The sequence below is a fragment of the Gorilla gorilla genome, chromosome 18 (assembly GCF_029281585.2).
Source record: "Gorilla gorilla gorilla isolate KB3781 chromosome 18, NHGRI_mGorGor1-v2.1_pri, whole genome shotgun sequence".
In the NCBI taxonomy this organism is placed as follows: domain Eukaryota; kingdom Metazoa; phylum Chordata; class Mammalia; order Primates; family Hominidae; genus Gorilla; species Gorilla gorilla.
The window spans coordinates 30,117,978-30,142,969 of NC_073242.2; the positions used below are offsets into that span (position 1 = coordinate 30,117,978).

The 24,992-nt window shown below is 42.8% G+C and overlaps 1 protein-coding gene across 14 annotated transcripts in view; it reads right to left on the minus strand.

The window, feature by feature from the left end:
- MARF1 (meiosis regulator and mRNA stability factor 1) overlaps positions 1–24,992 on the minus strand; it is a 48,665-nt gene that overhangs the window by 18,682 nt on the left and 4,991 nt on the right. For 2 of the 14 annotated variants that reach the window (XM_019012425.3, XM_019012433.3), the window contains exons 3-16: positions 22,463–23,149; positions 21,558–21,732; positions 20,425–20,651; positions 18,179–18,296; positions 17,129–17,301; positions 12,184–12,612; positions 11,824–11,981; positions 11,577–11,735; positions 9,745–9,937; positions 8,550–8,728; positions 7,270–7,350; positions 4,118–4,354; positions 3,871–3,990; positions 2,652–2,827 (exon numbers count right to left, since the gene is read on the minus strand). In XM_019012425.3, coding sequence (XP_018867970.1) covers positions 2,652–2,827; positions 3,871–3,990; positions 4,118–4,354; positions 7,270–7,350; positions 8,550–8,728; positions 9,745–9,937; positions 11,577–11,735; positions 11,824–11,981; positions 12,184–12,612; positions 17,129–17,301; positions 18,179–18,296; positions 20,425–20,651; positions 21,558–21,732; positions 22,463–23,149 — 3,112 coding nt within the window. The remainder of the gene's footprint in view (positions 1–2,651; positions 2,828–3,870; positions 3,991–4,117; positions 4,355–7,269; positions 7,351–8,549; positions 8,729–9,744; positions 9,938–11,576; positions 11,736–11,823; positions 11,982–12,183; positions 12,613–17,128; positions 17,302–18,178; positions 18,297–20,424; positions 20,652–21,557; positions 21,733–22,462; positions 23,150–24,992) is intronic. The other 12 variants (XM_019012426.4, XM_019012427.3, XM_004057255.5 and 9 more) reach the window with 12 other exon arrangements.

The following is a 24,992-nucleotide window of genomic DNA, read 5'->3' on the forward strand; positions in this document are numbered from 1 at the left end:
AAAATTAATCCATAGTGGAGCTGAAAACGTTACCCAGAAAACCACAGAAAGTGATAACGTTGTAAAATTAGCATGACATTAAAGGGTGTAAGAAACAGGTTTTTGCACCATCTTGACTGCCTATACCTATTAAAAAGGTATAAGTAATCAGACGGAAATCTTTATAGAAAGGTGGAGAGGCTTGCTGGTTGCGGCGGCTCATGCCTGTAATCCCAGCACTTTGGGAGGCCGAGGCGGGCGGATCACGAGGTCAGGAGATCGAGACCATCCTGGCTAACAAGGTGAAACCCCGTCTCTACTAAAAATACAAAAATAAATACAAAAAAATTAGCCGGGCGTGGTGGCAGGCACCTGTAGTCCCAGCTACTCAGGAGGCTGAGGAAGGAGAATGGCATGAACCCAGGAGGTGGAGCTTGCAGTGAGCCTAGATTGCACCACTGCACTGCAGCCTGGGCCACAGAGCGAGATTCCGTCTCAATAAATAAATAAATAAATAAATAAATAAATAAATAAATAAAATAAAATAAAATAAAAAGTGGAGGCTTGTGGGCTCATGGCTTAGGAGAAAGGAGGAGTGGCATAATCTATGGCCCCTGAGAAGTCTAAGACAGAGGGAAAAGAAAGGAGGTGTCCCGTAAGAAACCTGAGTACACACATTCCTAAGAGCAGGCTGACTCAGAGAGAATTCCTTGGTTATCCTCACCTTTTTTCCTGTAGGGTAAGGGAGGTGGGAGAAGCAAAAGAAGTGTTGGGGACAAAGAGAAGGAAGTATGTGTGTATACACAGGAAGGCAACAAGTAAAGTGTCGTTCACGGGCAGCAGCCTTGGACATCTGCAACTCAGGACATGCCCGTAACTCAGACACTCACCCAAGTCTAGGTCCAAATACCCCGGTCTTTTAAATTTATTTTCACATTTATCAAAGTCCAAAACGTGGACCAAAATGACTTTCGAAGGTAAATCTGCATTAAGTAGTATTTCCTTCAAATACCTGAAAGTACTTTTTTTTTTAAAGACAGAGTTTTGGCCAGGTGCGGTGGCTCACGTCTGTAATCCCAGTACTATGGGAGGGCAAGGCGGGCAGATCACGAGGTCAGGAGATCGAGACCATCCTTGCTAACAAGGTGAAACCCTGTCTCTACTAAAAATACAAAAAAAATAGCCAGGCGTGGTGGCGGGCGTCTGTAGTCCCAGCTACTCGGGAGGCTGAGGCAGGAGAATGGCATGAACCGAAGCGGCGGACCTTGCAGTGAGCTGAGATCCCGCCACTGCACTCCAGCCTGGTGACAAGACGGTGACTCCGTCTCAAAAAAAAAAAAGAAATTCTGGGGGCGGTGGCTCACACCTGTAATCCCAGCACTTTTGGGAGGCTGAGGCAGGCGGATCATGAGGTCAGGAGATCGAGACCATCCTGGCTAACAAGGTGAAACCCGTCTCTACTAAAAATACAGAAAAAAAAAAAAATTAGCCAGGCGTGGTGGCGGGCACCTGTAGTCCCAGCTCCTCGGGAGACTGAGGCAGGGGAATGGCGTGAACCCGGGAGGCGGAGCTTGCAGTGAGCCAAGATCGTGCCACTGCACTCCAGCCTGGGCAACAGAGCAAGACTCCGTCTCAAAAAAAAAGACAGAGCTTTACTCTTGTCACCCAGGCTGGAGTGCAATGGCTTGATCTTAGCTCACCACAACCTCCACCTCCTGGGTTCAAGCGATTCTCTTGCCTCAGCCTCCCGAGTAGCTGGGATTACAGGTGCCCACCATCATGCCTGATTAATTTTTCTATTTTTAGTAGAGATGGGGTTTCACCATGTTGGCCAGGCTGGTCTCGAACTCCTGACCTCAGGTGATTTGCCCACCTCAGCTTCCCAGAGTGCTGGGATTACAGGTGTGAGCCAACAGGCCCAGCCCCTGAAACTATTTTTAAAAGGCCAGTCAACTGGCAAGCCAAAAGCTTCACAAAATTAGGTTGCTAAAAGGATCTGTAAACGTGAAATTTGAGTTTCAAATTTTTTACATAGCTTATGTTGGTACTTTCAAACTGGCCAGGTGTGGTGGCTCATGCCTGTAATCCCAGCATTTTGGAAGGCCATAGTGGGACGACATCTTCAGCTCAGGAGTTTGAGAACAGCCTGGACAACACAGCAAGGCCCTATCTAAAAAACAAAGTCTAGGCCGGTTGCGGTGGCTCATGCCTGTAATCCCAGCACTTTGGGAGGCGGAGGCAAATGGATAATGAGGTCAAGAGATCAAGACCATCCTGGCCAATATGGTGAAACCCTGTCTCTACTAAAAATACAAAAAATTAGCTGGGCGTGGTGGCTGGTGCCTGTAGTCCCAGCTACTCGGAGGCTGAGGCAGGAGAATCACTTGAACCCGGGAGGCAGAGGTTGCAGTGAGCCGAGATCGCACCACTGCACTCCAGCTAGGTGACAGAGCAAGACTCCGTCTCAAAAAAAATAAATAAATAAAAAATAAAACAAAGTCCAGTTCTGCCAACCCCTCAAGCATTTTAGGAATTTTCAAAAGATCAAAGGACACATCCATGGTGTTTTCACACTTGGCAAATTGTGCTGCTGTTTAAAATAAAAGCAAATAGCCTCCTCTGGTCTCATAGTGGACAGGTGGTAGCTCCAGGACAAAATACCTGACACCTACCGGTGTTGGGAGGTGGGGGCTTGTTGTGAATCCATTTAACCACTTTGATGCCATTCTGAGCAGTGGCAATGTTTACACCTGGAACACAGGTAATGAAGTGTTCTAAGGGAACACCTCCTTGGTTTTCTTGCACTACTTCTAGATCGCCAAACTCTGCAGTGTAACAATCTGGAAAGCTGAAATAGGAAAAAACAACAAAAAAAAGGAAAGGTTAAATTAACAGAAAAGGAGGCGCTTGCTAAACAGAAGGCTTTGGTTTAATGTATGTGTTAATCATTTGTCTGAATGCCCACCACCAGGTTTGAAGGTTAAAATTAAGGACCCAGGGAGGCAACCACTGAGGCACTGGCCTCTCTGATGCATTCTGATGGCATTTTCTGGGTAGTTTTCCAGGAGGGGGATTAAAAATAGGGCAACTGGGCTCCAAGACAGTTACGCGTCTGCTTCCACATCAGCAGGGGCGTGCAGGCCACTGAGTCCTGTGTTGGCCTTTGTGTTAAGTCTACTGTTGTGGCTCATGGAGTGATTAAATTAACTTCTGAAGAATACTTTTCTCTCACAAGTCTTGAAATGTATGCATATTTGAAGCTGTGTACTCTCAACACTTGTGGAGATTTCGACTGCAGCACTTACGATACATCTCCCCTCTGTGGAAGAATCTGCCCTCCTCACGTTTACGTTTCTAACATGTAGCGCAAACACACATTTTCTTGTTGAAGTACTGAGTGAATGGATCCCATTTCAGATAAACAGTCACGTGCTGCTTCATGATGGGGATATGTACTAAATAATGTGTTGCTGGGTGATTCTGTCACCTGAGAACATCATCAGGTGCACTTATGCAAACCTAGATGCTGCGGCCCACTGCACACCTAGGCTGGTGCAGCCCATGGTTCCCGAGCTACACATCTGGACAGCCTGTTACTGTACTGCACACTGTGAGCAACTATAACACAATGGTATTTGTGTATCTAATCATCAAAAGGTGTAGTGAAAATATGTGATTATAATCTTATGGGACCACTGTCCTACATACAGTCCATGGTTGGCCAAAATTTCATTATGTGGTGCACGACTGTACTTTGACTGAAGGCTAACACACATGAGGATGAAGCATTGTAGAGTACTTATTTGTAAAGAGGTGTGGGCAGAAAGGGCAGGCTTCCTATAAAAAGGAGAACTAGGGCATTATATCGACAAAGGCTTTGAGATGGTTCACCTCAATAAAGGCACGGTGCCCTCGTGGGTCTGGAGAAGACTGTGAACCTGGGGCGCAAATGTCTTCAAAGAAAGAATCACAAAAGGAATCCTGTAAGAGTCTGGATCAAATTCATGTTCGCTGAAGAAAAGAGAACACAGTTGGAAGCTGACATTCCGCAGGGGTCTAAGATGTTCACAAGGTCATCCTAACATGTGCCACAATCTTATAGAAAAGAATTATTTCTAAAGGAAAACGAACGGCACACCTGAAATCCTTATTGGAACAATGCTGTCTGCAGACAGGCTCGTGATATTCTAACTCTTCAAATATAATTGGGCTGCAATTCGTGGAGGAGCCGTCGTGTGACTGGGAAGACCCCAAGGGGCTCTGGCGGGCCTGACTGCTGGGTAGGAGACACACCAGCCGTCCGTTTCCTTGTTCACGGATTGCGACCGTGTCTGTTAATTTATATAGATCTGACACATTCAACTTGTGTCCAAACCTAAAAGCAAGAGAAGAGAGACGCTGACTTAGAAGGTTTTTCTTTGATTATACAGAAACACGCATCCTGTTTAAATAAAGAACAATAACCAAGAATGGTTCCTCCATCTCTTCAAAGGTAAAACTGGAATAATTCTACTACAAATTCATTCACTAGCAAACCAGTGATGCTTGGTACTCCTGAGTCGTCTCTGGCTCCGACCATGACAATGCTCACTTCATTTGGAAGCCACCCCCAGCCCCTGCCCAATTTCTTTAAGTGACCTCACCGAATTCTCTTGAGTTGGAAACCTCTCTCGATGCAGCTCCCCTCACTTCCAATTCTCTGTGTTACTTCTCACCATCCCCATTCTCCCCTCTCAGAAGTATATGTGCTTTCCGTGACCCTCTCAACTCTCCTATGCCTCAACTGCGTGATCCACACACCCTCTGACACTGGACTCCCCAGTTCTCCTCCTGACCTGTACCTTTCTTACTTGGAACTTAAAGGCACTGGCCCTGGAGGCTGGCAGATTTGAGTTCACATCCTGACTCCACTTCAACCTGTGTGACCTTAGTCAAGTTCCACGACCAATCGGGGCCTCACTTTTTCCATCTGTAAAATGGGGTGATGATAGCGCCTATCTCACAGGGTCAATGTGAGGATTAAGTGTGGTTAGGCCTGGACAGAACTTGGCTCATAGTAAGTGCTCAGTAAGTGTTCCCTGGTCTTCTCACTGTCTGACCAGTGTTTTCTTCCCAGTGTCCTACATATGCTCAGATTCCCATCTACCAAACCAGCCCCTGGTCCTCTTCCACCTCCCGGAGAGACATACTCTCCCTTGTACTCTCATTCTCAGTCTCGTACTCTCCCCTGTCCCTGTAATGGAAAGATCCAGCTGCTCAGCAGCTGCTTCTGCTGTGTTACCCCCAAGTCTCTCAGCCCCTTCCCTCCTGGATTTTAGCCACAGGACTCTGTAGTGATGACTCAAAAGTTATCAGCGGCCTCTGCCTCATCCCCACACCTCATGTATTTCCTCATGGCCTTGGATCCCCTCATTCCTGATGTGCTCTCTTGGCACACATCCTGGGTGCTCGCCCACATCCCTGGCCCTGGTGGCATTCCATCCATTCCTGCCCTCTATTTCTCCTTCCCCCTCCCAACCTTATCTGCTCTCTAGTCTGTCCCAATCGTCTTAAAGGCAAATGACTGCCCTATCTCCAGAGCCTACTTCTCTCCCAAAGAAGCCCCTCAATGTGCAGAAGACTATGTGACCTCTCCACCCAGCTACTCCAATGGCCCCTAAAACCTGAATGTCCAAAACCAAGACCAAAAACTTGCTGTACCTCCTTGCCATGCTTTATTTCCCTATTTCCGGTTTAACTGTGTAACCATCATCCCAGTCATGCAAGGCAAAACACTCAGAATCAAAATGACCTCTCCTTTTTACCTTGCTTGCTACATAAAACTAGTTACTCTGCCTGGACGTGGTGGCCCGTGCCTGTAATTCCAGCACTTTGGGAGGCTAAGGAGGGAGAATCACTTGAGGCCAGGAGTTCAAGACCACCCTGAGCAACATAGCAAAACCCCCTCATTACAAAAATAAAAAAATATTGACTGGGCAGGATGGCGGATGCCTGTGGTCCCAGCTACTCAAAAGGCTGAGATGGGAGGATCATCTGAGTCCAGGAGTCTGAGGCTGCAGTGACCTAGGGTCGTGCCCCTGCACTACAGCCTGGGTGACAGAGTGAGACCCTGGCTCAATAAAAATTGTTTTTAATAAAAAAAATTAGTTACCCACTCTAGTTTCAATGACATTTTGACATTTCTGTAACATCGAGTTCTGTCCCAACAGTATCTGCTCTGAATTTGGACTTATGTAGCTACTTTCCCTCTCTACCTCCTTCTCTCCCCTGTTCCTGCCCTCTCAGACACCACTGCTACGAGAAGAGTCTTCCTGCAGCATGATTCCCATCACCACACCTTTCCCCTCCCCTCCTTCCTCCAGCACTTCAGTGGCTCCCTATTACCTGTGGGATAATGGCCAAGTTCCTTGTTCTTCCCTTCCTCTGTGTTCTCAAAGCCTTTTCTCCTCCTTTCCAATCAGTTTTCTTCACTGTCCATAAGGATTCATAAGCATTTTCTCTTCCCGCTAGACATAAGCTCCTCAAGGACAAGACCTAAGTCTTGCCCAGTTCTGCCTTCTCTGCAGTGCCTTGGTCTTGTACTCACTAGTCCCTGCTAAGCATCTACTATGGGCTGGGTGCTTAGGATACAGTATTATGGCAGAGCTAGTCCCTGCTGTCCTGGAGCTTATAGTCTAGTGCTTAAAAATGTTCATCCAATAAATACTAAAACTTGGCCAGGCGCAGTGGCTCACACCTGTAATCCTAGCACTTTCGGAGGCTAAAGTGGGCAGATCACTTGAGGTCAGGAGTTTAAGACCAGCCTGGCTAATATGGCGAAACCGTGTCTCTACTAAAAATACAAAAACTTAGCAAGGCTTGGTGGCACATGCCTGTAGTCCCAGCTACTCGGGAGGCTGAGGCATGAGAATCACCTGAACTTGGGAGGCAGAGGTTGCAGTGAGTTGAGATTGTGCCACTGCACTCTAGCCTCAGCAACAGAGCGAGACTCTGTCTCCAAAAAAATTAAAAAAAAAACAAAAAAACAAACAAACAAAAAAACAAACTAAAGCTAGTCAATTAGGGGAAAAATAAGCACAACACTGAGGACCAAAGGTCTAACTTTGTTAAAAATAAAAGACGTTTTAAAACTGTCTGCTAAACATTCATTGACATGTAAATCTGAATGCCAGTGTCTCTGTCTCCTCTCCTCTACCAGGCTGAAGTTCCTCAAGAGTCATTACCATGGTTTTGTGCATGTAAGCCACCAATCAGTACTGACTGGATAAAGAAAAAATATACCTAACTTACTTTTTTTCATAGATATCTGTAAATTTAAACAGAGGCAGGCAACAGGCAGGGGCATCCTGAAGAACAGACATTGTTTCTGCACTGTAAAACAGAAGTTTGATTAGGGAACAGACCATTTCCTCCATATTACAAGTTATATAAACAGAGTTCATAAAATTAACCCAGTGCATATGCAAAATAAATTTACTGATTTCTGGTATGTCAGAATGTATTTTTCAGAAAAATTTAAAGAAAGGATTTTAGGGACAAGGCAATGAAAGAAGATTATGTTACACAGTAGAATTAGTATCAATCATAGGGTTTTCCACACCAGTGGAGCAGAAAAGCATGATTAATTCAGAGCAAAAGGGAGAAGAGCTTAAATATCTCCTGCCACACTGCAGTTTGTTAGATATATGTGATTGGTGTTCCCATAGATAAGGACACAGAACTGAATACAACATAATCTCAACTACGGTTTTAAAAAACCAGAGGCACCAAAAAACGCTCAAAGGGAAAAAACCCAAACAAAACAAAAAGAAAATGCCAAACTGTTAAGTGCAATTGGCTTTGGGCCATAGGCCTGTGGATGGGTTTTTTTCCCCTGCTTCTTTTACATTTCTAAACTTTCCAAATTTTCTTCAATAAGCATCATTTTTATTCTGAGAACAACAACAACAAAAAAAAACCGTAACTCGTAATTTAAGTAATAGTGAAGTACAAGTTAGAAAAAAGATCTCTGATCATCCAAGGAAACAGGAGTGGGTCCTGTTTTGCCAGTCTCCCCGAAACAGGGAGACCCAAAGAAGTATCACATTTTACTATGAATAAAACCATCACCAGATACTTGAGACTGAGATAGTCTTAAGGTGGACTTATGGGGCTGAGTATCTATTTGACACTAAGGATATATCTGCAAATGGAGAGCTTGAAGATTTGTAGATCTAGTCTTTACACACAAATCTACCTTCTACCTAAGATCTCAAGGTAATATTTTAGACTTTTCAGGCTTATAAACTTTTATTGTAGGGGTCTACTATTTTTAGAACCTGTTTGAACATGTTGCGTATTATTTTACTCCCAAGTGCCTGTCAAGTTTAAGCTGTATTCCACCTTTGATTAATGACTTAGACAAGAGTCAAATGGCTTGTTTCTAACTGTATCAATCTAGAATAAGCATTATTCCACATGCAATCATCACAAGGGGGGTGGGAATGTGATTGAATCTATTTTTATTATTTCTAAAATTGTTTCTGGGTCAAATGTTATTTCCTGAAATAAACAGCTTGCTTGTTTCTTACCTCAGTAATGAGAGTGATTTGCTGGCAGCCCCGGTGGCAAGTGAGACCAGGATCTTTTTGCTGCCAATTTTGTATCTGTGGAGGCTATTCACTGCACCGATCGCATCTTGTAAGTTTTCCATTTGCACAACAGCCTTGAGTTGATAATCTGTATGGGGGCTGAGCTCAACACTCTTCACCTACAACAGGAAAAGGGAAAACTAAACGCTATGTCCGCCCAGAACCCTGTCGTCTTAAAACTGAAGGTGAACCATGAAGGAACACATTTGTCGACTGCAGTGCTTCCATGAAGGAGTATGTCTGAACTCTGCTCTTCTGCTGACCAGGACGTAAGAAAGTGAGGATAGGGTGACCTTCAGAGATGTGACACTGGCCCGGCCTGACTGTGTGCTCTGGCACACACAGGTTTCCAAGGCAGGCTCAGAGGCCAACACATGGGAAGAGTCTTTGGGGTCTTTTCTAGACTCTACAAAACCCAGGACATGGCCATTTTTAAGAATCTACTAAAAAGGTGCATTTTTAGCAAAATTGCACCTAAAAAATGAGTCAAATATAAGGCATAAACAAGACCAGCCAACATTATTTTAGAATCCTAAATGTATTTCAGCAGGAAGAGCTAATTGAAATCCATCAATGTTTTACTTATCAAATTGCCTCTTTTTTTTTTCTTTCTGAGATGGAGTCTCACTCTGTCTCCCAGGCCAGAGAGCAGTGGCGTGATCTCAGCTTACTGCAACCTCTGCCTCCCGTGTTTAAGCAATTCTCCTGCCTTAGCCTCCTAAGTAGCTGGGACTACAGGCGTGCACCACCACGCCCGGCTAATTTTTTTTTAGTAGAGATGGGGTTTCACTCGCCAGGCTGGTCTCAAACTCCTGACCTCAGGTGATCTGGCCGCCTTGGCCTTCCAAAGTGCTGGGATTACAGGCATGAGCCGCCATGCCTGGCCACAAATTGCCATTTCAATTTCTGCCTAAGACAAGAGTTTTCACTGCTGGGTGTCTTGCTCTCTGGGGCTATATTGTAAAAACTGGATTTATAGCACCACCCTGAGCACACCAAAGGGAAAAGGAAGGAGTTCAAACTTGTTCAGTCACACTTCTATCCTGGCTGTGGTTATGTATATCAAATTAGGTCCTCTTGACTAGAGACTCCATCAAAGAGTATAACAAAGCAAGCACAAGAGGGAAAAAGTTACCTTGCCATGCCTGGCAAATGCTTCCTGCAGGAGCTGCTGCAGCTCCTTCCGGGATAATCTGTAGTCTATGTTGCTGACTTGGACATCAGCACCATTTGCAAATGGGTCTGGGCAGTCGGCTTCGCTGCTCGAATTCGCAATGTTGAAAGCAAGCGGGGATGCTCTGTTTAAAAGGTTTGGAGACATACTCCTGCTTAAAACACACATATTGACGTTATTTTAAAAAACTGTTCTGTATATTTAGATTTTATCATTTAGGCTTTGTTTGAAACTATATACAGAAGCAGCTTTTCCACAACACAACCAAACCAAACATTTGGTTTTCAAATGTGTTTTTAATCTTTTTTGTTTTTTTTTTTTTTGAGACAGAGTCTCGCTCTGTCACCCAGGCTGGAGTGCAATGGCACGATCTCGGCTTACTGCAACCTCCACCTCCTGGATTCAAGCAATTCTCCTGTCTCAGCCTCCCCAGTAGCTGGGACTACAGGCATGCACCACTACACCCAGCTAATTTTTTGTATTTTTGGTAGAGATGGGGTTTTACCATGTTGGCCAGGCTGGTCTTAAACTCCTGACCTCAAGTGATCCACCTGCCTCAGCCTCCCAAAGGGCTGGGATTACAGGCGTGAGCCACTGTGCCCAGCTGTGTTTTTAATCTTAAATACACACTGATTTCAGACATTGTCAAAAGTACTATCTACTGACCCCTAATTACCGCCAACCAATTAATATATATTCTTCCTTTGGGTTAAAGCTAAACGCAGGAATTAGAGGCAGTCCTGATGAATTAACCTTCTGCTTTGTGCATTATCCTTAGGAAATCAGCCTGTGATACCAATTTAAGGCGTTTAACCTCCTCTGCGTCTCTGAAAGAGTTAAACATTCTTGCTTACATGTTACAGTTCTTTCTGCACATAAGGAAAACTTTTATGTGGCTTTTTAGATGTAATTTTACAGATCCATAGTCACTTTCTCTTTTTTTTTTTTTTTTTTGAGACAGAGTCTCGCTCTGTCACCCACGCTGGAGTGCAGTCATGCGATCTGAGCTCACTGCAACCTCCACCTCCCAGGTTCACGCCATTCTCCTGCCTCAGCCTCCCAAGTAACTGGGACTGCAGGCACTCACTACCACGCCCGGCTAATTTTTTGTATTTTTAGTAGAGATGGGGTTTCACCGTGTTAGCCAGTTAGCCAGGATGGTCTTGATCTCCTAACCTCATGATCCTCCCGCCTCGGCCTCCCAAAGTGCTGGGATTACAGGCGTGAGCCACCACGCCCAGCTGATCCATAGTCACTTTCTACAGTGATCTGCCACCAACTCAGCAGAACAAACACAATGCTAAAAGGAGCTCATGGGAATGCAACACGGCCTTACGGCTTCTCTGTCTCCCAAGCATCAAGAATTCCTTGGTGTGAGAGACAGTGATAAATAATTACCATGGTTTACAGAAAACTTTACTTCCAAATAGCTTCCTATACAGAACCATATGAATCAGAACTACCAATGCACGGCCCGTTTGGGCTTTTTCCTCAACACAGCGAACATAGGGACATCTTAACATGCCCCCCAGCACTGGCCAGGGACTCTCCAACAGGCTTCTCTTTCTGACCTCTGCTTACCACAATTTCCAGATGGAGGAAGAAGAAATGGTGAAAGCATTGCCCCTAAATGTTAACGATGATTACCTGAGGAGAGGGGGACTGGCAGAAGAGTGACGGGAGACTTACTTTGTGCATTTCAGTACTATCTGAATTCTTTTCAACAAACATACTATTTCATAATCCTTCCTATTACATGTAACCACCCCCATGGGTCAAGAAGCTGGACTCACCTAGAAGACCAAGACTGAGATGCGAGCAGAGGACTGACTTGCCTGGATGCAACTAACTTGCTAAAAGCAGATGGGTAACTCACTTGGAATACAGTCTCCTCTTTATCTTTTTTCTCTACAGGAGAACTGGTAACACTTCGGGCACTGAGGTTCTCCTTTCTAACAGAAGGGGAAAATTGAAGGCAAAAGGTCATATGTCTTCCTTCACATTCAAGAAGCAGCTATGAGAAAGAGTAGTTTCACATACTTCTGACTGGTTTTGTAAACGGGTTCTGCCACCCCCGAGTTTTTCGGCGTCGGCACTGCAGCACTTGAGTTACCGTGAGTGGGTACGACCAGCCTCAGGTGACCTTGCTGGTGCTCACTGTTTCTATGACCAGTTTTTGACTCCATGCGGCACAGCTCCTTCAAAGACACAAGCACAGTGGGGTTTAAATTTTAAGTACCCAAGATGTGTTAGATCCTTTACAGAAAACGATTGACTTTGAGTATCATCAAACACTGAAATCAAAAAGGGACACGCCAAAAGCAAGCGGGCACGTAAAACACAGAAACAAAGAAACCAAACCTACCATAAACTTCAGAAAGCAAGAGGTATCAAAATTACCTGTAAACTTTTAACATTTGTATTTTTTGTAGCAGATCCAGAATTTGCCTGTGACCCTTTTCCAGGCGTGGCTTTGGCACTGGAAGATTGTTCACTTGCATCTTTGATGAGGCACAATTTTGGATTCTTAAGTTTTTTGGGAGACTTCACTTTATCAGCAATTGTATTTGAACTCTTTGTTTCACAGAGTTCTCTATTTTTTGGAGTAAATGACACAATGATCCTATTACCAAAGACATCTTCGTTTTCCATTCGCTTCTGAGCGCGCTCTGCACTATCTTGGTTTATGAAGCGGAGAATTGCACTGCAGCCTGTGATACTCAGCACTTTCCCACCACAATTATCGGACAGGCGTCTGAGCCTGTTGCTGACGCTCTTGCCATCTTTATTTGCTGGTAGGTTATAAACATAGAGCAGAGTGTGGCACTGCTAATACAGAGGAAAGAAGTGTTACGTCAGGTTAATTCAAGGGCACACATTCAATTTCAAAATAAGAACAATGGGTGACCTCCAAACTTCAGTTAACAACTTTGAAGAGAAGATGACAGTGATTTAGACGGGAGAGGGTAAATTATTTAGTGTTGACAAAGTAACTGAATATTGTTTTAAAGAATATGCTTTAGCTGGGCATGGTGGTGCATGCCTACAGTCCCAGCTACTCAGGTGGGAGGATTACCTGAGCCCAGGAAGATTGAGGCTGGAGTGACTGTGCCACTGCACTCCACTCTGAGTGACAGAGTGAGACACTGTCTCAAAAAACAAAAATAAAAAAGAATATGCTAGGCACAGAGGTCTGTATACTATATGATTCCATTTCTATAAAGCATCCAGAAAATACAAATCTACAGAGACAGAAAGATTAGTAGTGCCTGGGAGTGGGGAAGGGGATTAATTATAAATTAGCATAACAGATTTACTGAGGTGACAAAAATATTCTAAAATTGTACAACTCAATTTACTAAAAATTATTGTACACTTAAAAGAGCTGAATTTTGTAATATGTATATCATATCTCAACGAAGTTGTTTTTTAAAAGTCTATTTATTCTGCAGGTCTGCTGAATAATAACTTATAAAGTTAGAGCCAGAAGGTGAGCAGGGTCAGTCCTGGTTGGTTTTTGCATAGGAGAATGCCTGGGAATACTAGGCGCTATAGGCTTAAGTAAAGAAAATTTTTTTTAAAACCCAACAATTTAGAGCCTATTCAGCTTCAACAGCAGATTGCCAGTAGTCAGGCTGGAAGTTTTATTTGGCAGTCATAATTCTTCCAGATAAGTTGAAATTTATGTATTAAGAAGTAGAACTTGGCCTGGCACAGTGGCTCACGCCTGTAATCCCAACACTCTGGGAGGCCAAGGCAGGTGGATCACCTGAGGTCAAGAGTTGGAGACCAGCCTGACCAACATGGTGAAACCCCATCTCTACTAAAAATACAAAAAAAGTTAGCTGAGCAAAGTGGCAGACGCCTGTAATCCCAGCTACTCCAGAGGCTGAGGCAGAATAATTTGCCTGAACCCGGGAGGCGGAGGTTGCAGTGAGCTGAGATGGCACCACTGCACTCCAGCCTGGGCGACAGAGCGAGATTCTGTGAAAAAAAAAAAAAAAAAAGAAAGAAAGAAGGAAGCAGAACTGGAGAAAAAGAAAGAAAAGAGAGAGAGAAAGAACGAACAAACGAACGAACGAACGAACTGGCTAGGCATGGTGGCTCATGCCTGTAATCCCAGCACTTTGGGAGGCCAAGGCGGGGGGATCACTTGAGCCCAGGAGTTCAAAACCAGCCTGAGCAACACAGTGAGACCCCATCTCTATTAAAAATTTTAAAAAATCACCAGGCATGGTGGCTCACTCCTCTAATCCCAGTACTTAGGGATGCTGGGGCAGGTGGATCACTTGAGGTCAGGAGTTCAAGACCAGCCTGGCCAACATGGTGAAACCTCATCTACAAAAAACTAGCCAGAGGCCGGGCATGGTGGCTCACGCCTGTAATCCCAGCACTTTGAGAGGCCAAAGCGGGTGATCACCTGAGGTCAGAAGTTCAAGGCGAGCCTGGCCAACACAGTGAAACCCCCTCTCTACTAAAAATACAAAATTAGCCAGGCATGGTGGCGGGCGCCTGTAATCCCAGCTACTCGGGACGCTGAGGAAGGAGAATCAATTGAACCCGGCAGGAGGAGTCTGCAGTAAGCGGAGATCACGCCACTGCACTCTAGCCTGGGTGACAGAGTCTCAAAAAAAATTTTTTTTAATAAGAATAATATTTTAAAAAGCAGAACCATTAAAGCACCAGGAGAAAACTTAAGATAATTATATAAAGGGTTAAATCCAGAAACCATAAGAGAAATCACTAACAACAGGCAAAGGATGTGAACAATTTACAGAAGAAATAAAGAGCAAACAACGATAATCATAAAAGGATATTTTGCACTGTGTTAAAGATTAAAAGTCAATTATAAGATGATGCTGTTTTTCACTTACTGGCCTGGCAAACATTTAAAACAGACACTCTTATGAGTGTAAATTAGTACCAACTTCCTGGAGGAAGACATGGATCTTGCTAGTAAAGTTCTAACCCAGAACTCTTATGCCTTGGAAATTACCCTATGGTATGTCAGCCCAGGAGCCTAAAGATATAAATTACCTTGCTGGAAATGGTAAAAAACAAAACAAAACACAAAACTGGGTATAAACAAAATGTCCACTAACAGGTAGACTGGTTAAATAAAGACCAACCATACAAGTACTTTTCAAACCAAAGTTCTGGTTTTTAAAATGTGGCAGATTTATATTAATATATATTAACATGAAAAGACATCCAAGCTCTGACATAAAGTTTTTTTCCAAAAGCCACAGAACACTGTATATGTGACACATTTTTTTTTTAAACGTACATTTTTTAAATCTGGAGGGCAATACCAAAATATTAACAGTGGTTACTTCTGGAGGGTAGAATTGTGGGGTTTTCACTTTCCACATTTCTAAATATTGTGTTTTGTTTGTTTTTACAATGATCATACCATACTATTCTTTTCTTTCTTTTTTTTTTTTTAGATTTTTTGAGACACAGTCTACTCTGTCACCCAGGCAGGAGTGCAGTGGTGTGATCTCGGCTTACTGCAACCTCCACTTTCAGGTTCAAGTGATTCTCCTGTCTCAGCCTCCCAAGTAGCTGGGACTACCAGTGCCCGCCACCACACCTGGCTAATTTTTGTATTTTTAGTAGAGATGGGGTTTCGCCACATCGGCCAGGCTGGTCTCGAACTCCTGACCTTAGGTGATCGGTGATCTGCCCACCTCAGCTTCCCAAAGTACTGGGATTGCAGGCTTGAGCCACCTCACTCGGCCCACACCATACTTTTCTAATCAGAGGCTTTTCTTTTTATTTGAGGGGTACTGACCAATTATCAACAAAATCTACACTTTTCCTATTACACCTGGTACTTAAAACCCAGGCAGTACCAATATATGTTTAATTTATTAAAATTAAAGGAACAGACTAAAGAACATAAAAAGAAATGTATCTTAAATTATCACTCTAGTGGATGGGAAAAAACATCCAGCAAAACTAAATGTTTTGAATTATCAAAACATTGTTTTGGTTTTTTTAACCATAAGGAATAAGAATCTCCAAAGTGGGCAAGTTCTTACCTAAAACAATACATTTACTTTTTTTTTTTTTTTTTTGAAACAGAGTCTCGCTCTGTCGACCAGGCTGGAGTGCAGCGGCGCGATCTCAGCTCACTGCAACCTTCACCTCCCAGGAAAAAACACCGTATTTACATAAGGCCTTCAAAGTTAGAAAAGTGACCGTCAAACAGAAGCAGAAGGGAAGAAATGTAACTACAGCCAAGTGACTAAAAACAAATAACGACAAAGGTGAGTTAGGAAAGAGCCTCAAAAGATTAAGATAAGGCCTGTATATGCTTACTCCCTGGGTAAGCCTCTGGTATCCACAACTCTCAACTGTCCATAGCATGAGTTTCAACTTAAGCCAGACCGCAGGGGGCTTGTTGGGTATCAGGGCACACAGGGGACTAGCAGGCAAGTGCCGGAATCAGGATACCCGGGGCCCACTCTCTTAACTGCTGCAATCACCAATGACACGTTTACTTTTTCTAAGAGCTGATTTCTTTCTCCCTTAAATGAAGACTTTGCATGAGATCATGTCTAACGTACTTCTGTAACTCTCAGTTATTAAATTATATGTGAAGACTTTCATTTAATGTATGGGATTGCCCACTCTCCTGGATCATCCACACCATGGCTCCTTCTCCATTATCATTAATTCTTTCAGATATTCACCAACAGCTTAAACACAGCCCAGCACTGCAATAAACATTCTTATCCCAAGTCAAGTCTATCAGAAATGCTAGTCCTGGAAATGTGCTCACACCCTCCTCCCAGTATATGGCATAAACAGGCTACACACAGGTGGAGCAATAACCACTCCTGCTAATTGTGTCCATGCACCACAGGGAATGCACAATAGAAAGCACAGACTCAGAGGCCCGCTGAAGCTTAAGGATTAAATACCGAAAAAAATGCACAATGACTCCACTTATTTGGCGCCAACCACACAAGTATGTGAGAACCCTCGCCATATTCTCTACCCACAATACTTGGAAGCAAAAAGAATCATGACTTTTAATCCATTATTTCTATCCACCTGACACAAAACACTGCTAGCTTTGAAGACACTGGCAAGTTGGGAAGGTAAATCTACAAGTTAATTTCATATGATATTTTGAAATAAATAAAAGCAAACTTCATATATACCAATTATCTGTATATTTGTGAGAAGAACCGAAGGTTTCTAAGCCTTACTTCAAAATCTAACCCACCTCTTACAAAGAACAGCCCCATCTGGGCCTGGCAACCCCCTTATTATGGGCTTTCAGCCTCCACAATGTAATATTGGAAAATGGCAAAAATAACGCAAACCCACTTACTGGCATTTTTAGTGGTAACCTGGGGGGCAAGTCGGAAATGAACTCTTCAAATCTGATCAGCTCGTTAGCATGATGCAGCAGTGCTTCTGAGGCCTGGTTTTTATGGACCAAAATAATGTGGAAACCATGCCTGTGTCTCAGGTCACTAAGTTCCAATGCAAAATTGACATCAGCTGAAAGAAAAGGTACAGACCAACCCCATCCCCAAACATTAGAAACACTTGACAAAGACAGACAACTCTATTGACACCCACTGAGAAGGAAAGGCTGGACTATATTCAAAATTGCTTCCCCCGTTTCTTAGGAAAGAAACACGTTTCACATCAGAAGAATGTAAGACAATCTTACCAAAAGAATTCCAAGACACATATGTTACTTTCAGTATTAAAAAGGAGCAAATATGTTGGGGAGACTCAAATTTGAAAATTAACTTAAACTTTAAAAATTATTAATACTGAGCACAAGGTAAAAAAAAAAAAAAAAAAAAAATCACATTTTTCTTTAATAAACCTGGTCCCGGCCGGGCATGGTGGTTCACGCCTGTAATCCCAGCACTTTGGGAGGCCGAGGAGGGTGGATCACCTGAGGTCGGGAGTTTGAGACCAGCCTGACCAACTGGAGAAACCCCCATCTCTACTAAAAATACAAAATTAGCTGGGCGTGGTGGTACATGCCTGTAATCCTAGCTACTTGGGAGGCTGAGGCAGAAGAATCGCTTCAACCTGGGAGGCGGAGGTTGCGGTGAGCCGAGATTGCGCCATTGCACTCCAGCCTGGGCAACAAAAGCGAAACTCCATCTCAAAATAAATAAACAAAAAAATAAAATAAAAAATAAACCTGGTCCCACAATAACTCAAGTTCCAAGGAGGAAATACAGAAATCCACCTAGACCCAATTTTTTTTCTAACCAGTTCTCAACAATAACCATAAACGTGTCTCATGTACTTCAGCCTCTTTGGGGATACATTTTACTTTCACATGTTGCTGGCTTCTATGATAATTTCCCACACAGTGAGTTTAGCTGAAATTAGCAGATGTTTCTGTACTTACTTGACACAAGAACCACTGTGGCTGGAGCAGTGTGTGTATTTGCAAATCTGCGGAGACTCTGCCGCAGTTTATCATCAGCGGCATTCTTTGCAGTAGCATTGATGTGGGCAACGGTTACCTGCATTAATTTATAATAAGGGTGAATAAGCAGGAGCTGAGGCTAGAAAATTGCTATACATTCTGCCCATATTTTTTATTTTTTAAATTTTATTATACTTTAAGTTCTGGGGTATATGTGCAGAACGTGCAGGTTTGTTACATAGGTATACATGTACCATGGTGGTTTGCTGCACCTATCAACCCATCATCTAGGTTTTATGCCCCCACATGTATTAGGTATTTGTTCTAATGCTCTTCCTCCCCTTCCCCCAACCCCCTGACAGACAGACCCCAGTGTGTGTTTTTCCCCTCCCTGTGTCCATGTGTTCTCATTGTTCAACTCCCACTTATAAGGCAAGAACATGCACTGTTTGGTTTTCTGTTCCTACATTAGTTTGCTGAGAATAATGACTTCCAGCTTCATCCATGTCCCTGCAAAGGACATTATCTCATTCTTTTTTATGGCTGCATAGTATTCCATGGTGTATATGTGCCACATTTTCTTTATCCAGTCTATCACTGATGTCTGCCCATATTTTAATAAGTAATTCTTGAGAAAAAAATTCTTATTACTATTAGGAATGGTAAAAAATTACGACAGATCTCAGTAATCTCAACATTGGTTCTTGATATGAACTGGGTCTGTGACTAACCCTGCTCTCATCTCCAATCTTCTGTTTTTGCATTTCTTTCATCCTCCTTTCAGAAAATAAGTAGAATATAGGAAGTGAAATTTGAACTCAGTTAAATTTGCTCTAATAGCTTCTGCCAACAATTTGGAGGTGGTAAAGATCAGACAAATGACTAAAATAAGATTTAAGGCTGTGTTTTATGTCAGCTGTCCATGCTACCCATGCAAGCTTGTGCAATCCGCCTTTTGTTGTTGTTTTCTGTTTTGTTTTGTTTTGGGCTTTTAGCTGCTGGAAGCCATGGTTTTTAGTTTCCGTCCCTACTAATAAGCAGAAAAGAGAGATAAGGAAGGTGCTTTACTAGCCCAACCAGAAACAGAAACTGAGAATCCATGATTGTATTCTCTCCCTTGGACACCCCTGGATGGCTTTCAGGATCTGAGGTGAGGTGGTGGAGAGAGGAGGGAGGATATCCCCTAAGGGAGCTAAAATGCATTTATCTCTGTTAAAACTATCAGGCTCGCATATAAGTCTCCAAAGGAAGGAAAGGTTTATTTTGAGAAAGTTGCCTCAGGCACCTGCAATACACAATAATAACTTGCTGGTTTTTGTAAAGAGCATGGGTATATCATTTTAGACAAGCAATATGGACTATCAATATAATTAATTATCTAAGAGTCAAAAGACCCAAATTCTAGTTTCAGCTTAAAAGCAGACTCTGGGGGTCAGACAAATCTAGATTTAGATCCTTGCTCTTCCTGGCCAAGTGATCTTAAACAAGTTTCTTCACCTCTCAGGGCCTTAGTTTAATTTGTAAATTGTGAATTATATATTCTACGTGCCTGGTTCAAAGAGCAGTAATGAAAATCAAAGGAAATAATACATATATAACCATTATACCAGTATAGAACTAAAGTATAAATTAGGGAGCATAACTGAAAGAATGATTAAATTTTCTCTGGTACTTTGGAAGTAATCTTTTGCTAATTTATTTTATTTGAAAACTTGGCACAAATGCAATATCATTAAACAAATTTTCAATCAGAATTCTAAAAAAAAAAAAAAACCACACACACACACACACACACACACACACACACACACGCACACGTACAGCACTTTTAGAGGCCAAGGCAAGAGGACTGCTTGATCCCAGGAGTTTGAGACAAGCCTCCACCACCTAACCCTGGATCCTGAAAGCCATCCAGGGGTGTCCAAGGGACAGAATACAGTCATGGGTTCTTAGTTTCTGTTTCTGGTTGGAACATAGGGAGACCTCGTCTCTACAAAAAATAAAAAATGAGCCGAGCATGACGGCGTGCATCTGTGATCCTGGCTAGTTGGGAGGCTGAGGTGGGAGGATCACTGGGGTCCCAGGGTTCGAGGCTGCAGGGAGCCATGAATGCGTCACTGCACTCCAGCCTGGGTGACACTTAGACTCTGTCTCAAAACAAACAAACAAACAAATATCTGCTTATTCCTCTACTATAGATTAAAATTATTAAATTTTTTTTTTACCTGGCAATTATTCAGCTCTTGAATAACTTCCTTGTTTTCTTTACTGATGTCACATACACAGATGAATTCTGCTTCTCTGTGGCCTTTAAAAAACTTCTCACGGATTCTTTGCACAACAGCAGTTGCTGACCGGCCAGAGGGAACGGAGCAGTTTTCAATATCCCAAAAAACTCCAATGGGGGGTAAGTTTTCTAGCACCTGTCCAGCTACTGCAACTTCTGGTGACCCTTAAGAAATGTTAACATTTTCAATTACTTGTAGTGGAAAATAAATGGCAAGTTAAAATAAGATAATAAACTACCTATCATTCTTAGTGGTAGAAAAACTAAATTATTAATGAATGCCAAGTTTTAAGGCTACCAACCTCACTGGTTGACCTAATAAGCAATCAAGCTGTCAAAGTATCACTCTAAGAGATTATTTCTGTTTTTCAGGAGAAGACAAATCTAAAAGTCAAGTAACTTTAAGCCCACAATAAATCCACCTCCAAGCATGAGCCATTCTGACATTAAGCAGTGATGCTTCTCTGAACACAAGCACACTAACTGACCGGATACTGCAGCTCCAGGACCCGACTTTCAAGCTTAGCCCACACTTATCTACCTACTTGGTAGTAACCAACACTGAGGAGCTGACAAAGGGTGAAGCTGTTAATTGATTTTGAGTTAACGCTGCATTAACATCTGATTTAATATTTTAAAAATGTTTTCAAAACGTCGCATTAACTACTTTTTAGGGAAATTATTTTAACTGAGAACTCTTTGGTTTTCAAATACTGTTTTTAATCAGCCATTAGTAAATTATTCTAAGCACTTCTAGGGAGTATACCGTCAACAAGTGTGATTTCCAACCTAAGGTGACACCAAGTCTTTTCCAGCACTTTTATTTCTCCTGATATACTAGCAATTTTTCTATACACAGCGTCTGTGTATAGCCTCGGCCCAACATAAAGGGCAAATGACTTCCTGGTCCATAATAATAAAAAGATTTCTACCAAGATATGGAATTGGAGACTCACATACACAGTAGCTTTAGAACCATAAGGAATCCTTCAAAGGTGATTAAATGCAATGTTAGTATGAAATATTGAAAGCTATTTAAATATGCACATTTTATGCCATACTGTCATTTACCAAATTTTGAAGCAGCTTTGCCTAGACTGGTCGCCAATAACAACGTGGTCTCCTTCCCTGTTCCTTTGGTTCCACAGCCATTACACAGAGGGACAGCAAGAGGTGCAGGTTGAGTATTTGGAGGTGGTATATTTGGCCAGACTTTAGCCGCATCGATTATGCTATTTCTTGCTGGCTGTTTTAAATTTTTTTTAAAAAGGAGGAGGTGTCAGATACATCATTTCAGAAGCTGGAGTTATATACAACAACTGAAAATACACTCTAAGTGTTTTACCTTTCCACTTGCTAGCCTCTAATAAAAAGGACTTTCAAATAATCTTTCCAAGAACCATTAGCTATCAGTTCATAAATTCATTTCCAGAAGTGACTTGACATGATCAAGAAAGATATTCACGTGGTCAGATCTTTACATTCTGGGGCATGAGTCTGCTGCAACGAAGACCTCACACATATTTTACATAAAGGGTAGCAAAGTCTCACTTGAACACCAATGTGACTGAGGCCAAGCTTCAGGTTTCCCACATTATTGCAAAAAGACAACATGCAGTTATCTACCTTACATGAATGGGCCCATGTGTAAGTTGAATGTAAGTTATAAGAAATCCATTGTGCTTTAGCCTTTAAACATAGAACACGAAGGCTTTGCCAACCTCTTGTTTGCAACAAGAGGCTCTAAAAGTATAAACTACAAAAATAATGACTCTCTACTTTTTTGAATGATCTCCCATTTTACCCTTTGTTTCTTTCAGAACCAGCAAAAATTATGCCGATGGGGAGATTCCCCTATACCATGGGAGAATCTTCAACCCCATGTATAATAAAGACTTTTCAAGATAAATCCACTTCAAAAAAGTCATTCCTCAATCCTCAGCTGCACCCAACTTAAGAAATAGAAAGATACGAACCTTGTTTAGACAGTCTTCGCAGTAAAGTGAGCCCTTTAAACAAACCGGAGGTACCACATTAAGGTGCAAAGAGTTGGTGCACAAGTGAGGCGTTAGCTCCGACTGTGAAATGTGCTCTTCCAAATGCCCTGGAGCCCCGCTTGTGAAATCAGAACAGGGGAAATAGCCAGCGGAGGTGCAGCCCTGCAGACTCGGAAACTGATGCAGCTTGTGCACATTACCATGACATGACTGGAAGTGGAGTTTTCCACAACAGGGCAGGTGTTTGCAGGAAGACAGGTTACTCTCTAGACACATGCTGGGAAAGTCACTTGCAATGCCTGCCAAATTGTTCCTAGCTGAGGCATTCTGGAGTGAAGATGCAGACTGGAAAGCAAACCCTGACCCTACCTGACACGTGATTGTCCTGGTGCTTTGCGAGTCTAACAGTGCGCCCGGGTGAATCAAGCTACTGGTACCTCCGCTACCGCCACCACCACCACCAAAACGCATTGGCGAAGTGGAGGGTTCATTAGGGCAATGAGCACAGCAGCTTACTTTGGGGACAGAAGAAAGCTGTATTTTAGGCTGCTGAAGAGAACGAATATCAGGAAGTGGGACTGCTGGAAAAAGCTTAGAGCCAGCATGAAGGGGTGATGGTACATCCTTTAGTTCCACAGCAACTTTCTTGTTCTCCATGTACTCTTTCTGAGAAAAGAAAATCAGAACATAAATTAATTTTATGAGGCCCGTGGTTTTTTGGTTACTCATATCTTACTGCATGCACAAACAGAAATAGTGTTCAATTCTGTTACATCACTAAATCATAACTGAACAAAATGGAATCACAGCTAGTTAAAACCAGGAACATTCTTCAGAGAGGTCTGCAGGACGTGAACACTGGAACACACAACTAAAATTAAGACTACATTCTTCCTGAATTGAAACAGACTGGGGTGGGAGGGCCTGTTTACATCTTTAGCAGCCACCATGCCTCAGTAACTTCCTTTTGGTAATTTCCCCTTGCCTCACAGAATCTTCTGAAGACAAAATAGGTGGTATGAAAACAACCCCTCACAAACAGCATTCAATAAAGATGGCTAACACACACAGTGGTTTGAGGACAATACTTAATAGTTCTGTGGTCAGGCCATAAGGGGTTTTAGTAAGATCCCCCAAAGGAAAAGAGTAAAGTTTCAAACACAGATGAGATCAGCCATCTACCCAGATGGCCCACCCATGTTGCTGATGACATTTCATAAACCCTAAGATATCATGACCTAAAGCCATAATGACAATTATATTGCAGCCAGTGAAAAGATTTAGAGAAATTAGAAAACTATCCGAGAAAAAGATCCAAGACAAATAGTTTGCCACATGACTCCAACACAGACACAGGAAGCCAGTATATTACAAAGGTTCTGAGCAGAGCATCAGTGGCAGAGACCTGGGTTAGAATCTGATACTCAATAGTTGTATGACCTTGGGTAAGTTACTTAACCTACACTTTGGTTTCCTCATCCATAAACTGGGAATACAATATACCTCCTAGAGTTGCTAGGAGGATAAAATAAGATAGAGCACATAGACCACCTGGCACAGTACCTAGCCACTGAAAGGGGACTGAATTCATCAGCCTTCACAGGCTGACTGCAAGAGACATTAAGATGAAGAGGGGGCCCTGCTACAGTGACTGAGATGTGCTCACCCTTCACAGCATATGAGGGTCCATCTGACGCCTAAAATTCCACTCCTTTTGCTGTGATTCTACACTCACCTGGGAGCATAGGCTCATCTGGAAGAAATGTGAATTTTCAGCTAAACTTTCCCTAAAAGGGAGATAACAGCAACGGGCTGACCAGCCAATGAACTGCCCTCTTGGTAATTATAGTTCAGACTGAAATTAACACACTGGTATTCTGATTTATACAGATCAGGCTCATACAGGCAGGCTTATTATGAGTTGATCCCCTGAACCTACTCCATTCTGCATGCCACTGACAAAATTGAGTTTCAAGATCTGTAAAGTTGACAGTGTAATTCTGAATTGTGTGACTCCATGAGGACCAGATCTACCACCCCATCCCAGGAAGCCTTGCTTTTGATGCCAACCCTCACTGTCAACTGTCTCTAAAATAAAACACTCCTAAAATGACCCAAATTACTTGATGTCTTGCAACAAAGACAACTATATAGTGAAAACCTAGAGAAAATAGAGAATTAAACTGTTTTTAAAAAGTTATCAATACCCGGCCGGGCGCGGTGGCTCACGCCTGTAATCCTAGCACTTGGGAGGCCGAGGTGGGTGGATCACCTAAGGTCAGAAGTTCAAGACCAGCCTGGCCAACACGGTGAAACCCCATCTCTACTAAAATACAAAAATTAGCCAGGCAGAATGGCAAGTGCCTGTAATCCCAGCTACTAGGGAGGCTGAGACGCGAGAATCCCTTGAACTAGGGACAGTGGTTGCAGTGAACCCGGATCGTGCCACTGCACTCTAGCCTAGGCGGCTGAGCCAAGACTCCGTCTCAAAAAATAAAATCAAATAAAA